This window comes from Leopardus geoffroyi, chromosome B1 (genome assembly GCF_018350155.1).
Source record: "Leopardus geoffroyi isolate Oge1 chromosome B1, O.geoffroyi_Oge1_pat1.0, whole genome shotgun sequence".
In the NCBI taxonomy this organism is placed as follows: Eukaryota; Metazoa; Chordata; class Mammalia; order Carnivora; family Felidae; genus Leopardus; species Leopardus geoffroyi.
In genome coordinates, this window is record NC_059327.1 from 117,389,131 (window position 1) to 117,406,547 (window position 17,417).

A 17,417-nucleotide genomic window follows, 5' to 3' on the forward strand; every position below is an offset into this window, starting at 1 on the left:
AATATTACCCAATAGTACATACTAGGCAATATAAAAAATACCTTATCTATCTTTAACCATGATTGATTTAATTTATATATACAACTATTTTTTATATATGAATGTATGTATATATATAAATTTTATTTTGTGGTAAGAATACATAACATGAGATCTACCTTTTCAACAAAATTTTAAGTGTCCATTATTGTTGGCAATAAGTACACATTGCAAAGCAGATCTCTAGAGCTCATTCATCTTGCTTAACTGAAACTTTCTGCCCATTTATTAGTACATCTACACATGTATCGATATATAAATACTGAAACACATCTCAAGAATTATATGTAATCTTCTTGTTATAACTAAAATTTGGGGTACCTTCATATTTTGGATACTCTAAGTTCAGGAAATGCATAAAATGCTCCAAACATAATACAGTAGGGTGGAATATAAATGCTTAGAAAATCAGGTGTGTATGACACCATCTATAGTAAGAATCAAAGGAGTAAAAAGAACACCAATGCTTTGTTATTCTGTCCCCTTTTCCAGCTAAAGCCATTAGGTTAATAGCACCTATAAAAATTTTTATTCAACAGAAAATGGCCAAACTTGAAGTCTAGCAACATAGACTCAATTCATTTTCTTTTTATAGCTTGATTTATTGTGTTTCTCACTTGGAATTATTTTATAACAGTACTAAAACATTCCATATACTTTTCTGTGATACTTACCAAAGTAGATAAGGTTGTAAAATAACAGTATTAATCCTACTACTATTAACAGCATTAAAAATAATCTTCATACACATCATATATATTTCTAAAAGCCTGAGTTGTGACATAAAACAAGTTTATAAACAGATCGTTATTAAATTTGCTTCCTTTGCTCACACTTAAAAAAAGAAAGAGCTGAGGTTTGGGGAAAGTATTAAAATCCACAATAGAAACAAGAGTAACTAAATCATTAAATGAGTATTGGTCTCCCCTGTGTGTCTCTGCTATGTAAATTAATCCCATTAGTCTTTAATGTTATTAAATGACAACGTTTGCCAAATGTACCGCTCTTCATACTTCCTTGTACACCCTGCCACTGTGTACTCTGCTCTGGATACCTGCATCACCTCCAGCTTTCCTCCATTTATCAGTCTCTCTCTTTCCCTTAAATCTTTAACCTCCCTTACTCTATTGTGCCTACTCCCAGCATTTACTTCACTGCTTTCTAATCCTCCACTCCTAAAATGTCAGTGTACTCCAGAATCCCATCAGAATCCCTTCTCTTTATAATCTCCACTCTGAAAACATGCATTCACTCCTTGTGAATTCGACTACTTCTTGCATTTTGGTGACTCCCAAATCTACATAATTAGCCTGGATTTTTCTCAGGATTTTCCATCTAATTATACTAAAGGATGTCAAACATAGTATGCCCAAAATGAAATTTATCATTTCACCCGTTTGTCCCCAAACCTACTTTTCCTCACTGATTCCAAATACTAGTTAATAGAACAACCTGTCCAAGCCAGAAATTTGGTGGCTCCTCAAATTCTCTCTTCTGCTCATCCTCAAATCCAATCGGTAAGTTCTACAAGTTCTACCTCAAATTTCACATACTTATTTCCTTTATTCTTTCACTACTGCCATTTCTTTAATGTAGGACCTTAACATCTCTTGTCCAGTGACTGCACTAGCTTACTCCTCCAATTTAATCTTACACTAACCTAAGTTGTATTTCACTTAATTTGGCTTGTTCAGTGACCGTTTTAAATTAAATCACTTCACACTCTCCTGTCCCCAACACACACTTAAAACGCCCCAATGGTAGCCTTCTTACATACAGGATAAAGTTCAAAGTTCAAAGATCTTTATATGGTCTCCAAGGCCATTTGTGACCTTACATGTCTACTTTCAGGGAGAACTTTTTTGTTCCTTCAGAAATGAGCATACCTCTATCCCAGCTGTTAATGTATTATTCTGTAATTGTTGTTTTACATATCTCTGCCTTAAAGGAGTTCCTTAAAGGAAGGAATTCCTTAAAGACAAAAACCTACAATACTCATCTTTACATCCAGAGTGACTAAATACAGCATCTAGTTTGTAACAGGTTTCCATTTAATGCTTCTGTTGTTGATGTCATAATGACAGGGAAGACTTTACAGTTTTTTTTTCCTCCTTCATGAGCATTTCTGAACAAATGACCTAGCTTTCCAAACTGGTATAGCCTAGACCACACTCATAAAATAGGAAACAAGTGTTTCAGCTTGGTTCATGGAGCCAAGGCCAAATAAAATGAAGATAATCTAGCAAAATCAGACATATCTGGACACATGTATGTACACTTACAAAGTAGTACACTCATAATATGTATAGACCTTCTGTGAAAAGTTAATAGGTGGTTAGAACCTATGGTTTGGGTCACATAATTTTAATTAATCACCAAAGTCTACTTACAGAAGAGATACAAGACAAGATTACTGGATACAACAGCTTGTTAGATTCACAATCTTTACATGTTAAAAGACCAACAATAAGCTCTTTTTGATGATATTTCTTTGAAAGTATGTAGGTCATCAATAATAAACTGTTCTAATCATTGTCCATAATTATTTATAAACTTACCTGATTATTATATGCATCAGGTGCAAGTTTCTTGTATGTTGGTGCCATAAGAGTAGACAGGTTTTGTAAATGAGACTCCAGTTTCTCTTCCTGTTTAAAATGAATAATTCTACATATTAAATTCTAAATCCTTTTTATATGTGAGAGAGGCTATCAGTAAAAAATTTCCCCCTATATCTTAGATCCAAATGACAATATATAGTATCTTTCTTATTAAATAACTAAGGTTTCCTAACATGACTGTCTTTTTTTACATATTTAAATTCAAGTTAGTTAACTTACAGTGTAGTATTGGTTTCAGGAGTAGAACCCAGTGATTTGTCACTTACATATAATACCCAGTGTTCATCCCAACAAGTGCCCTCCCTAATGCCCATCAGCCCTCCCCCCACCAACCTCCCCTCCGGCAATCCTCAGTTTGTTCTCTGTCTTTAAGTGTCTCTTATGGTTTGCCTCCCTCACTGTTTTAATCTTATTTTTCCTTCCCTTCCCCTATGTTCATCTGTTTTGTTTCTTAAATTCCACAAAATTTCCAAGCAAAAAGTATACACCATATATCATCTATTTTTGCATGTGTTTCCAAGCAAAAAGTATAAACCATCTAATTTTGTATGTGTTATTAGAATATCTAGCTCTTTGGTATTTTTATGATGTTAATTTTATACTTTGTATGTAGATACTCAGCATTTTATAAATATAAGCCTATGCCAGTAATAGGATAGGAGTATGAAGCCACAGAGTCTTAAAGAGGTCACGTTCTCTACTCCTCCAATTAGCTGCCAAGGAAGATGAACTATTGGAAAGATTTGTTTGGCTCTCTTTATAGTTTTAAGTGCTTATATTAAAAAGTTCAAAATTTGAAAAGATCTTTCCATTGAACAAAAAATTACTAGATGCTTCAAATATGGATAAAACTCTCAGAAGTAGAGGTATATTTGAAGAACTTTGTAAGGTTTACTTGAAAGGAGGAATGTTCAGTTGCTCCTCCTCCCTACAAAGAACAGATTTTTCCAGGTAATATGCTTATAAAATGGGAGGCGATGATACTCAGTTATTCCATTCATCCTTAGAGGTTCTCATTTCATAGTGATATTTCTCTAAGAATGTTGATGTAACTACCTGGCAGAGATATACTAATTTGTATTTTAGAAGGTGAGGAGGTTTCTAAGCCAGGCTCTCCTACCGCCCTGAGGGAGGATGTTCCTATCCATCCCCAGGATTTGCTTTATATTAAATATGGTGAAAGTGATAAACTTTTATAAAATATTGGTTAAAAAAAAAGCTCTCCAGTGTGGGAAATTAAAGTGGCTGATGACATGTAGCCCATTTAATAAAGTTTATTAAAAATATAATCCTGTGAGGGTGCTTGGGTGGCTTAGTCAATTAAGCTTTCGACTTCAGCTCCGGTCATGACTTCACAGTGTGAGTTTGAGCCCCACATCTGGCTCCTTGCTGGCAGTGCAGAGCCTGCATGGCATTCTCTCTCTCTCTCCCTCCCCCACTTGTGCGCACGCTCTCTCTCAAAATAAACTTTATATATACATACACACACACACATGTTTATATATATAATATATATAAAAAATCCTGTGAAGAAAATTACATCATGATTTCAAGAATTTTTGCACTTTATTAAATTTCCACTTACTATTATAGTCACAAATAATAAAGCAACAAAGTTTTCATTTAGAGGGACATATCAATACTATAGTATGCATAGTATAACTATATATTTCAATTGCATTTAATCTTTGTAAGATAATTGTAAGGTTCAGAGAGTCAGTAAAAATTTGGTCATATCTAAATGTAAACATACTGAAGTTTTTGGATTATTCAATGAGCAAACTCTAGAAGCTACTCAAAAGTTGTTATATTTGAGACCCATGTGTAAGTTATTTTTGAGAAACATATAAATTCTTTAAAAAAATTTTTTTTAATGTTTGTTTATTTTTGAGAGAGAGACACAGAATGTGAGCAGGGGAGGGGCAGAGAGAGGGAGACACAGAATGTGAGCAGGGGAGGGGCAGAGAATCGGAAACATTTTTGAGAGAGAGACACAGAATGTGAGCAGGGGAGGGGCAGAGAATCGGAAACAAGCTCCAGGCTCCAAGCTGTCAGCACAGAGCACAATGCGGCGTTTGAAGTCACGAACCACGAGATCATGACCTGAAGTTGGATGCTTAACCGACTGAGCCATCTAGGTACCCCAAGAGAAATATATAATTTCAGTTACATTTATATTAAAATCTAAATATTTTTTAGTTTCTCGAGTGCATTCATTATGATAACTTTAAGCTATCAAATCTCAGGGTATGAAAATGTGATTAGAAATGATCTTTACTGAACGTGGCAGTGATGAATATGACTTTTTAAATTCAGGTTTGAAAGATGAAAGTTGTAACAATGAAATGTTAACATTTAGTTTTAATACCAAAGTGACAGTTATTTAAAACTCTAGAATTAACATGAAAGATAAGTATAGAAGACCATAGGTATTAAGAGTTTATTTTGCTCAAATTTTACTACTTTGGTATCACATGGTTGTTATTATGCTAACTTTATCAAATATTATAATGTGTATCTACAATTTAGCGTAAATTTTGATTTACCTCAGAGGTGAAATTCTCTATGTTAATGAGAATTTAACTGAGTATGTCATACTGTTCACTTCATCTGTACTCATCAATTCTCCATGAAAAATACAGATTATATATCAGGAAGTACACAAACCTCTTTTGGGTCATCCCCAAGCAGCTTAAATTTTCTTGGGATCTTGCTTCTGGCAAACTTACATCCATTGTAGTACATACTCCACGAACAACCAAAAGAAAATGAGGCACCACAGGTCTCGGGGTCCAGCCCTTGACAGGCACAGGTTCTCCTGAGGGATCAAAGGACCAAGTTCATAGCTATCAATAACATTTATGTAGGCTACCAATCTTGTATTCTGGATGTCTGCATGCAAAAATGAATAAAAATTAGTTTTAAAAGAAGTTTAACTCTATTAATTAAGCCTGCCATAACCACATCAGAAAATAACTATTTTAATTGATTTTGAAACACAATTTAAATGACTCTTTATTTTAACATATCACACAGAAAATTACACATAATTTTACAGCTTGCAAATGCTCACAAATAAAACATACTCAAGTAAGTAGCATCCAAAGTAAGAAACAAACATATACTGGCACTCCACAATCTCCTAATATGCCCAGCAAGCTGTAATAATAATTTCTATCAGAAGAGATTAGTTGTGCCAATTTCATTCTGTATACAGTGTACTGTATATATATATGGGGATGTATATGTATCTGCAGTATTGCATATTTTTATACTATAGTATGTATATGTATATATATGTATATATATACACACACACATTTTTGCTTACTCATATATATACTATATAGCATATTTTTATTTTTATTTATAGAGAATACCATGTTTATTTTTATTTATAAATGTAGTATAAAAATGGGTAAAACTCTATATATACACAGGTACACCCATACACACAATTAGTATAAGCTTATTTGTGTCTTGTTTTTGTTCAACATTATGTTTGGGATATCCATATCATTGCATATAGTTGTACTTTTTCATGTGTTTATTCATGGAGTGCAATTTTCCATTGTATAAATATTTCACAAATTAACCATTCTACCATTGATAGGCATTTGAATACTTTCCAGTTTTTGGCTAAAATACAGTATTATGACTTTAGAGCCTAAGCCAGATATATCCTAAGAAACATAAGCAGACAAATTCAGCAAAGAAACCAAAAACAAAAAACCAAAGAAATAAAAAATGATGAAACAACCTACTAGGAAAACTAGTATTCTATTATGATTATTGTTATTAGTATTTATTATTCAATTATTTTTTCCAGATTTTTTGAGGTATAATTGACAAATAGTTAAGATATTGAAAGTGTACAAAGTGATTTGATGTATGTGTGCATTGTGAAAGGATTTGCCCACTGAGTAGTTAATATATCTATTACCTCACATATTTAACTCCCCTTTTTTTGGTAAAGAACATTTAAGTTATATTCTTTTAGCAAATTCCAATTATACAATACAGTATTATCAACTATAGTCCCCATGCTACACATTAGATCCTTAGACCTGATTCATTTTATAACTGAAAGACTGTACCCTTTTATCAACCTTTCCCTATTTCCCCTGTCCCCACAACCACTTTTCTACTCTGTTTCAGAGTTCTACTTTTTGGTTTGTTTCTTTTTGATTCCACACAGAAGTAACATCATGTAGTATTTGTCTTTCTCTGCTTGGCTTATTTCACTTAGCATAATGTCTTCCAGATTTATCCATCTTGTTACAAATGACAAGATCCCCTCCTTTTTAAAGACTGAATAATACCTTTCTCCTTCCCTCCCCTCCCTTCTCCTCTCCCCTCCCCCTCCTTCCCTCCTTTCGTGCCCCTCTCCTTCCCTTCCTTTCTTTCCCCTCTCCCTCTTTCTCCATACCAGATCATCTTTATCCACTCACCCATTGGTGGACTCTTAGGTTGTCTCTACACATTTTTTAGTGCAGATAATGCTGCAATGAACACTGAAGTGCATAATCTCTTTGAGATAATGATTTCATTTCCTTTGGATATATACTCAGAAGGGAGGTTGCTGGGTCATAATAGAAGTGGTAGTTCTATTGTTAATTTTTTGAAGAATCTCCATACTGTTTTCCATAGTGTACCAGTTTATGCTCTCACTAACAGTATACAAGAATTCCTTTTCTCCACATTCTTGCTAGCATTCTTATCTTTTTGGTAATAAACATCCCAACAGGTGTCAGTTGATATTTCATAGTTTTTATTTGTATCTCCCCAATGACTGGTGATGTTGAGCACATTTTCATGTACCTGTTTGCCATTTGTATGCATTCTCGGTAAAAATGTCTATTCAGGTCCTTTGCCCAATTTAATTGGTTTGCTTTTTTGCTATTGAGTTGTATAGGTTCTTTGCATACTTGGATATTAACCTCTTTCTGGGTGTCTGGTTTGAAAACATTTTCTCCCATTCCATAAACTGCTTCTTCATTTTGTTGATGGTTTCCTCTACTGTTCAGCTTTTTGGTTTTGCTGTAGTCACTCTTACTTTGCTTTTGTTGCCTTTGCCGTTGTTGTTAAGTGCAAAAAACCACTGTCAAGATCAATTCCAAGAAGTTTACCTCTATGTTTTTCTTTTTCCTGGGAGTTTTACAGTTTCAGGTCTTCTGTTCAAAACTTTAATCCATTTTGAGTTGATTTTTGTGTACAGTGTAGGAGAGGTCCAGTTTCATTCTTCTGGGTGTGATATCCACTTTCCCCAATAGCACTTATTGAAGAATGATCCTTCTCCCATTGTATAGTCTTGGTTTCATTAAAAAAAATTAACTGACCATATTTTCATACATGTATTTGTTGGCTTTGAATTCAGTTCCATTGATTAAAGTGTTTGTTTTGATGCCAGTACCATACTGTTTAATTAATATAGCTCTGCAATATAGTTTGAAATCAGAAAGTATAATGGCTCCAGCTTTGTTTTTCATTCTCAAGACTGCTTTGACCGTTTGGGGTCATTTGTGATTCCCTATAAATTTAGGATTCGTTTTTCAATTACCATGAAAAATGCCATTGGAATTTTGATAGAGAATGCATTGATTCCACAGATTGTTTTGGGTACTATGGGGATTTTAACAATATTGATTCTTCCGATCCATGAACATAGGCTATCTTTCCATTTATTTGTCTTTTTTGATTTCTTTCATCAATCTTTTGGGGTTTTCAGTACACAGATTTTTCATCTCCTTGCTTAAATTTATTCCTAGGTGTTTTATTCTTTTTGATGCTTGTGTAAATGTGATTGTTTCCTTAATTTCTCTTTCTGTTAGTTCGTTGTTAGTATATAGAAACATAACTGATTTTTGTATATTGATGTATGCTACAACTTTACTGAATTTGTTTATTAGTTCTAACAGTTTTTTTGATGAGGTCTTTAGAATTTTCTATCTGTAATATCATGTCCTCTACATATAGTGATACTTTTACTTCATCCTTTATTTGGATGCCTTTTATTTTCTTGCCAGATTGTTCTGGCTAGTATTTCAAATAATTTATTGAATGAAAGTGGTGAGAGTAGGCATTTTTTTGTCTTATTCCTGATCTTAGAGTAAAGCCTTTCAGCTTTTCATCACTGAGTATAATGTTAACTGTGGTTTCCTCATATGTGGTCTTTATTATGTTGAGGTACTTTCCTTCTATACTCAGTTTTTATTATGAAAGGATGTTGAACTTTGTTAAACATGTTTTCTGTGCTTCTTGAGATGATTATACAATTTTTATCCTTAATTTTGTTAATGTGGAATGGATTAGGTATGTTGAACCATTCTTGCATTTCTGGAGTAAATCCCACTTGATTATGGTATATGATCCTTTTAATGTACTAGTGGACTTGGTTTGCTAATATTCTGTTGAGAGTTTTTGCATTTAACTTTTCATCAGGGATACTGGCAGATAATTTTCTGTTTTTGTAGTGTCCCTGTCTGGTTTTGGTATCAGTGTAATGTTGGCCTTGTAAAGTGAGTTTGTAAATAATTCCTTTTCTTCAACTTTCTGAAAGAGTTTGAAGACTGTGAATTCATCTTCAAATGTTTGGTAGAATTCACCATTGAGGCCATCTGATCCTGGACTTTTCTTTGTTGTGAGGTTTCTGATTACTGACTCAATATCCTTACTAGTAATTGGTCTGTTCAGATTTTCTTTTTCTTCATGATTCAGTTTTGGTAAGTTGTATGTGTTTAGGAAGTTAGCCATTTCCTCTAGGTTGTCCAACCTGTGGGTGTACAATTGTTCATAGTGTTCAGTTATAATCTTTTGTATTTGTGTGGTATCACCTGAAATGTCTTCTCTTTCATTTATAATTGTATTTCTTTGAGTCCTCCTTTTTCTTCATAAGTGTAAAGGTTTATTATTTTGTTTATATTTTCAAAAAAGTAGCTCTTAGTTTCATTCATCTTTTCCATTGTCTTTTTAGTCTCTATTTCATTTATTTCGACTCTGACGCTTATTATTTCCTTCCTTCTGCTAACTTTGGGCTTAGTTTGTTGTTTATTAGTTTCCTTGAAGTGTAAAGTTAGGTCGTTTGAGATTAAAAAAAATTTTTTTTAAATGCTTATTTGTGTGTGTGTGTGTGTGTGTGTGTGTGAGAGAGAGAGAGAGAGAGAGAGAGAGAGAGATCGTGAGTGGGGGAGGGGTAGAAAGAGACAGAAACAGAGTCCAAAGCAGGCTCCGGGCTCTGAGCTGTCAGTACAGAGCCCAATGCAGGGCTCAAACCCATGAACTGTGAGATCATGACCTGACCTGAAGTCGTATACTCAAACAACTGAGCCGCCCAGGCGCCCCTGAGATCTTTCTTTTTTAACGCTGATATTTATTACTATGAAGTTTCCTCTTAAAACTGCTTTTTCTGCAGTCCTAAATTTTAGTGTATTTGTTTCAAGACATTTTTTAGCTGTTATTTCTTTAATAAGCTTTCTACTCCTCTCTCTTTTGTCTCAAGGACCCTTTTATATTGGTCCTCTTATGGTGTCTCATAAATTCCTTAAGCTATCTTCACTCTTTTGCATTCTTTTTGCTTGATGTAGTCTACTCCTGAACCCATCTAGTGAATTTTTCAGTTTAGTTATGTATTCTTCAGTTCTGTGACTTATGTTTGCTACTTTAAAATATTTTCTCTTTGTTAAAATTCTTGTTTTGTTTATGCAATTCTGTACTGACTTCAGTGAAAATCACAGTCTTAGTAGTATTTTGAAATTATTTATGTATACTGTGACATAAGGAAGTCATTCTTAATGTCAATAAAAGAATTTCAGTGTAAGAGAAGTGTAAAAGGTAAGTAGATATCCTGTAATATTAATTACAAACAGGAAATAACAATATAAACTCATGATTTGAGTTTAAAAGCTCAAAATCACTCTTTCTAAAAAATAATTACTATGTCTGCCCACTAAAAATGCCTAAAATTAACAATATCTCGGTGACAATGAACATATCTGGGCAAAAATTATGACCTCTATCATTTCTCATCAAAATGAAATAGGTTAAAACCCCAAGTTAATAATAATACTAAAAAGAAAGAACAGACTAATTGATCATTTTGGGTGATTACTAAGACACCAAATCCCCATTCTCAAATTTCACAACTAAAGATATATACCATGCATTTATCTGTTATTTATTCACAATCTATATTTAATGGCAATCAAACAGTTGATAAGAAAAAAGTTCTTTAAAGATTTCTAGCTAATAAATGCAGAAGGAATGTTGTAATTAGAAATTATCATTTTAGAGATGTCAGCAAAAATGGCAGAATAAGGATCTCTGAAATTTCCCTCCTCCATAACAGCATTGAAAATATTAACAAATACTGTCAGAATTAACTTTTCAGAAACCTGCAAATTAACTAAGACTTGAAGCATTCCAGGGAGTTGATTCAAGAAAAGCAATGAAATTTCAGTAAGAAGAAGCTTTGTGGTTTTTAGTTTGCCCTATTCTCATTGTTCCCAGAACTCTATGACAACCTTCAAAACAACTCACATTTATAGTAAAAATCAGCAGTCTGGCAACCACTGGAAGGGGCAGAATTAGGTTAGCTATCCTCTAGTGCTCCATTGTCAGAAAAGTGTCATTATTTTACCTATTTGGTAGTTCTCTACAAGACACTAATAGCAAGGCTGTCTTCATTTTACCTTAGAGTTCACCTAGTATGTACAGCCTTTTCCCCAGGAGGTGTTTGTAACTGTTAACCACTGTGACTGCCTGAGGTGGTGGATAACAGTTGGCATTAAAAAAAAAAAAAAAAAAAAAAAGGCTAATTCAAAAGCTTAAAGTTAGAATATTGGAAATAAGATATCCATAGGAGGCTTTCAAAAGCCAACATGTTCCTGGTAAGCCAGAAAGCCATATGCATATTGTACGTTCACTCACAAAAGACATAAACTCTAAACTGACTAAACTTGAAGCTCTGCACAAGCAGGGAATAAAGGGGTAAGGCAGAGTTGTAAGTTGCCTGGCTGACTGTCAAAGGCATGCTCCAAAACACATACAGAACTCCCGTGGTAAAGACTGAAAGACTTACTGGTTTTAGGTAACTAAGGATCTCTGTCTAATCATTAGGTGACCACTAAGCTAACCAAGCAGAGATTTCCACGGCTGCTCATGAGGAAATAACATAGATTTTACTGAAATAGTTCAGAAAAGTCACTAAACTAACAACAATAACAAAGCCTGGGTAGGGCAGAGAATCTAATTTCCTAAATTACCACATTATATTATTTGAAACGTCCAGTTTGTAACAATTATAAAACATACAAAGAAACAAAGTGTGGTCGATACAGAGGAAGAAAGCAGTTAATAGAAATTGTCAATGAGGAAGTTCAGATGTAAGACTACTAAACAAAGACTATGAGTTATTATTTTAAGTATGTTCAAAAAAACTGAAGGAAACCATGCTTAACAAATTAAAAGTAGGGGTGCCTGGGTGGTTCAGGTCGTTAAGTGTCTGACTCTTGATTTAGGCTTGGATCATGATCTCATGGTTTGTCGGTTGGAACCCTGAACCTCACCCCTCTCTCTGACCATCCCCCACTCTTTCTCTCTCTGCCCCCCTCTTTCAAATAAATAAACTTTAAAAAAGTAACTAAATGTAGGAAAACAATGTTTTATCAAGTAGATGAGATAAAACGAAATAGAAACTATAATAATAAAATGGGAATTCTGGAATTGGAAAGTAAAATAACTGAAATTAGAAGGTCCATTAGAATGGTTCAACAGTAGACTTGAGTAAGAGAGAGAAAAAGCAGTGGGGAAAGAAGCTGAAAATAGGTCAGTTGAGATTATCCAGTCCAAGAAAGAGAAAAAAGAATGAAGAAAAAATAGCAGAACCTCTGAGACCTATGGGGATACTATCAAGCATACCAACATATTCATAATGAACATCCACAAAGTAGATGAGGGGGAGTAAGAGAGTATGAAGTAGGAAAACTATTTGAAGAAATAATAACCCAAACTCCCCAAATTTGATGAACATTAACCTATACATTCAAGAAGCTCAGCTAATTCCAAGTAGCATGAAAATTGTTCCACACCTAGAATAATTATAAAACTGTTGAAAGCCAAAGATAAAGAATCTTGAAAGCAGCAGGAAAACTCATCATATACAAGAGATTTTCAATAAGATTAACAGCTGATGATGCATAAGACATATAGAGGCTAGAGGCGCTGGGATGACATATTTAAATGTTGCAAGAAAAAGACCATCAACTAAGAAATTCTATATATATCAAAACTATGCTTTAAAAGTGAATAATAAACTAAGGTATTCCATGACAAATACTAGAGTGTTTATTGCTATTAGCCCTACTCTACAAGAAATTTTAAATGGAGTCCTTCAGTCTGACAGGAAAGAACACTAGACAGTAATTGAATCCACATGAAAATACAAAGAACACCAGTAAAAGTAAATACATGGGAAAATAGAAACAACCTTATATACGTATGGTTTTTTAACTCTTTTTTCTATATGATGTAAAGGCAACCATATAAAGCAGTAATTATAAATCTGTGTTAATGTACACACAATGCATAAAATTGTATGACAATAACAGCACAAAGGAAAAGGGGTGATTGGAGCTGTATAGGAACAAAGTTTCTGTTTATCAGTGTAATCAAATTGGTATTACTCTAAATTATATTGTTATAAGATGTTAACTAAAATCCCCAAGACAACTACTAAATATGTAACTCCAAAAAATATAATAAAAGTGACAAGGGAGTTAAAATGTTCCACTAGAAATATCCATTAAACACAAAATAAGGCAGTGATGGAAGAAGAGTTAAACAAAAGACATACAGAAACTGATAATAAATTGGCAAACAATAAATCCTACTTCAACAGTAATTACATTTACTGTATATGGTTTAAATAATATAATTAAAAAGCAAAGACTGGAAAAATGGATTGAGAATTTCAACTATCTGCCATCTATGAGACTTGGTTTAAGGGTACAAATAGGCTGAAAATAAATGGATAGAAAAAATCATGTATACAGTGATTAAAAGAGAACTGGAGTAGCTATACTAATAAAAAAGTAGGATTTCAGACAATATTATTACCAGAAACAAGTACATTTTATAATAATAAAAGGGTCAGTTCATAAAGATGTAACAACTATAAACACACATGAACCTAAAAATAGGGTACCAAAATAAATAAACTAAAAAATGACAGAATGAAAGGGAAAAAGATATATCTATTGTTGAAAGTGGGGTACTGAATAATAACAACTAGACAAAACTGAGGAATAAAAACACTAAGTCAACTAAGTTAACTAGTATCTAGAGTACACTTCACCAAACAGCAGAATACACATTCTTCTCAAATGTGCATGGAACATTCTCTAGGACAGACTATATGGCAGATCATAAAGCAAGGCTACCTAAATTTAAATGATTAAAATCATGCAAAGTGTATTCTTTATCAATGGAGTGAAATTATGAATGGAGAAGCAGCAAAGGTGGGTAATTAATCAATATGTATGTATGACACACTCCTAAATAATCAGTGAGTTAACTAAAAAATCATAAGGGAAGTTAGAAAATACCATGCAATAAATGAAAATAAAAAGTTAAACTTTATGGGATACATCTAAAGCAGAAGTAGAGGGAAATTTATAGCTTTACATACCTGTATTTAAAAAGTTCTGAAATCAATAAACTAATCTTCTACCTTAAAAATCCAGAAAAAGAGCAAAGTAAACACAATGCAAATGGCATGAAGGAAATACTAAAGACTAGAGTGGAAATTAATGAAATAAAAAATAGAGACATAGAAATAAAAATGAAATAAAAAATAGAAATAGATAAAATCAAAGAAATCAAAAGTTTTTTGGAAGGATCAACAAAACTGAGAAAACTACACAGACTAAACAAGAAAAGTAAGAGAAAACCCAAACTACAAAATTAGGCATTAAAAACAGGACACTACTACTGACCTTATAAATTATAAGGTAATACTATAAAAATGATAGATCAACAAAGTAGATAACCCAGATGAAATGGACATATTCTTAGACACAAACTACTGAAACTGACTCAAACAGAAAGAGAGAATATAAATATAACTACAACCAATATAAAGACTGAGTTAATAACAATAATAAACCTGCCAACAAAGATAAGCCCAGAACTACATGACTTTGCTGGTGAATTCCACCAAACACTTAAGGAATTAGCCCCAATCCTTTACAAATTCTTCCAAAAAATAGAAGAGGGAACACTTTTCAATACATTCTATGAATCCAGTATTAACCTGATACCAAAAACAAAGACATCACAAGAATGTAATATACTAATATCATTCATTAATATAAAGGCAAGAATCCTAACAAAATACCAGCAAACATATTTCAACAACATGAAAGATTTATACATTATAGTCATTTGTGATTTATCTCAGAAATGCAATGTTGGGCCAATGTACAAAAAATTAAAGCAATCTAACACATGATCATCTTAGTAGATGCAGAAAAAGTCCAATATCTTTTCATAATAAAAATAACTAGAATAGAAAAAAAAAATCCTCTACTTGATAAAGAGCTTCCACAAAACCTACAGCTAGCATAATACTTAATGGTGAAAAATTGAAAGTTTTTCCCCTAAAATCAGGAACAAGACAAAAATGTTTGCTCTTGTCAATTCCATTCAATATCTACTGCAGGTTCTAGCCAGGAAAATTTAGGCAAGAAAAAGAAATAAAGGTACTTAGATTGGAAAGGAAGAAATTAAACTATCTGTACGTGTAGATGAAATAATCTTGTATGTAGTAAATCCTAAGGAATCTATCAAAAAAGTTAGCACTAATAAATTAGTTTAGTAAGTCTGCAGAATACAAGATGAATACATAAAAACTTAATTGTTGCATGAAGACTTAATGAAAATGAAGAGCTAAATGAAACAGAGATAAGCAATATGCCTGATAAAAAAAATCAAAATAATGGTCATAGATACTGGACTTGAAAGAAAGGTGAATGAACTCAGTCAGAACTTCAACAAAGAGAAAGAATGTATAAAAATAACCAGTGTTAGCTGAAGTATTCAGTATCTGAAATGAAAAATGTCCTGGAGGGAATCCACAGCAGGTCAGAGGATGCAGAAGAATGGATCAGTTATCTGGAATATAGGAGATGGAAAGCAACCAAGCTGAACAGCAAAAAGGAAAAATACTTTAAAAAATGAGAATAACCTGAGACTCTGCAACATCATCAAGCAAAATAACATTCACATTATAGGGATCCCAGAAGGATATGAGGGAGAGAAGGGGGCAGAAAACATATTTGAAAAAAATAAGAGCTATAAACTTCCCTAATTTAGGGAAGGAAACAATTGTATCTACAAAAATTAGTCAAGGGACAAATAAAAATATGTAAAATATGACACTGTATACACAAAATATGGAAGGAGCACAAAATTTTCATGCTTTTGTGTTCAAATTTAAGTGCAATTAACTCAATACACACAGCTATACACACAAGATGTTCTTTATGAACCCAATGGTAACCACAAATGAAAAACTTATAATAGGTACACAAAATAAAGTAAAAGTAATCCAAGCATAACATCAAAGCAAGTCATCAAACCACAAGAGAAGAAAACCAGAGAAGAAAAAAGGAATAGAGACCTACAAAAAAATACAAGAAACCATTAACAAAATAGCACTAAATACATACCTATCAACAATTACTTGGAATGTAAATGAACTAAATGCTCCATTCAAAAGATATGAGATGACTGGCTGAAAAACAAGACCCATCCATATACTGTCTACAAGAAAAGAACTTAAACCTAAACACTCACATAAACTGAAAGTGAAAGGATGGAAAAAGATACTCCATGCAAACAGGAAAGAAAAAAAAATGCAGTAGCAATATTTCTATTAGATAAAATAGATTTTAAAATGAAGACAGTAGTAAGAGACCAGGGACTACATAATGTTAAAGGCATCAATCCAATAAGAGGATGTAACAGTTATAAATACCTATGCACCCAACATAAGAGCACCAAAATATGAAAAGCAAATATTAAACAGACATAAAGGGAGAAACAGACAGTAATACCCCACTTACATAAATGGATAGATCCTCCAGACAGAATATCAACAAGGAAACATGGCTTTGAATGACACATTAGATCAGATGAACCTAACAGATATATACAGAACATTCCATCTAAAAACAGCAGAATAAACATTTTTTTTCAAGTGCACATGGAACATTTTCCAGGATAAATCACATTAGGCCAGAAAACAAATATAAATAAATTTAAGATGATTAAAATCATATTAAGCATCTTTTGACAACAATGATATGAAACAGGAAATCAATTGCAAGAAAAAAAATGGAAAAAAAACACAAACCTCACAAACATGTGGAAGCTAAACAACATGCTACTAAACAACTAATGCGTTAACAAGAAACTCAAAGAGGAAATAAAAAAAACACGTGGAGATAAATGAAAATTAAAACACAACAGTCCAACATCTTTGGGACACAGACAAACCAGTTCATAGGGTGAAGTTTATAATATTACAAGTCTACCTCAGGAAATAAAAATTTCTAACAATCTAACCTTACACCTAAAGGAATTAGAAAAAGAAAAAATCCCAAAGCTAGTAGAAGGAAGAAATAATGAAGATTAGAGCTGAAATGAATGAAATAGAAACTAAAAAATAACAATAAGATCAATGAAACAACTGATTCTTTG

At 32.8% G+C, this 17,417-nt stretch overlaps 1 protein-coding gene across 1 annotated transcript in view; it reads right to left on the minus strand.

Moving 5' to 3' along the window:
• TET2 (tet methylcytosine dioxygenase 2) overlaps positions 1–17,417 on the minus strand; it is a 135,069-nt gene that overhangs the window by 14,884 nt on the left and 102,768 nt on the right. Inside the window, exons 7-8 of the mRNA XM_045471351.1 lie at positions 5,328–5,478; positions 2,598–2,687 (exon numbers count right to left, since the gene is read on the minus strand). Of these exons, the coding sequence (XP_045327307.1) occupies positions 2,598–2,687; positions 5,328–5,478 (241 nt within the window). The remainder of the gene's footprint in view (positions 1–2,597; positions 2,688–5,327; positions 5,479–17,417) is intronic.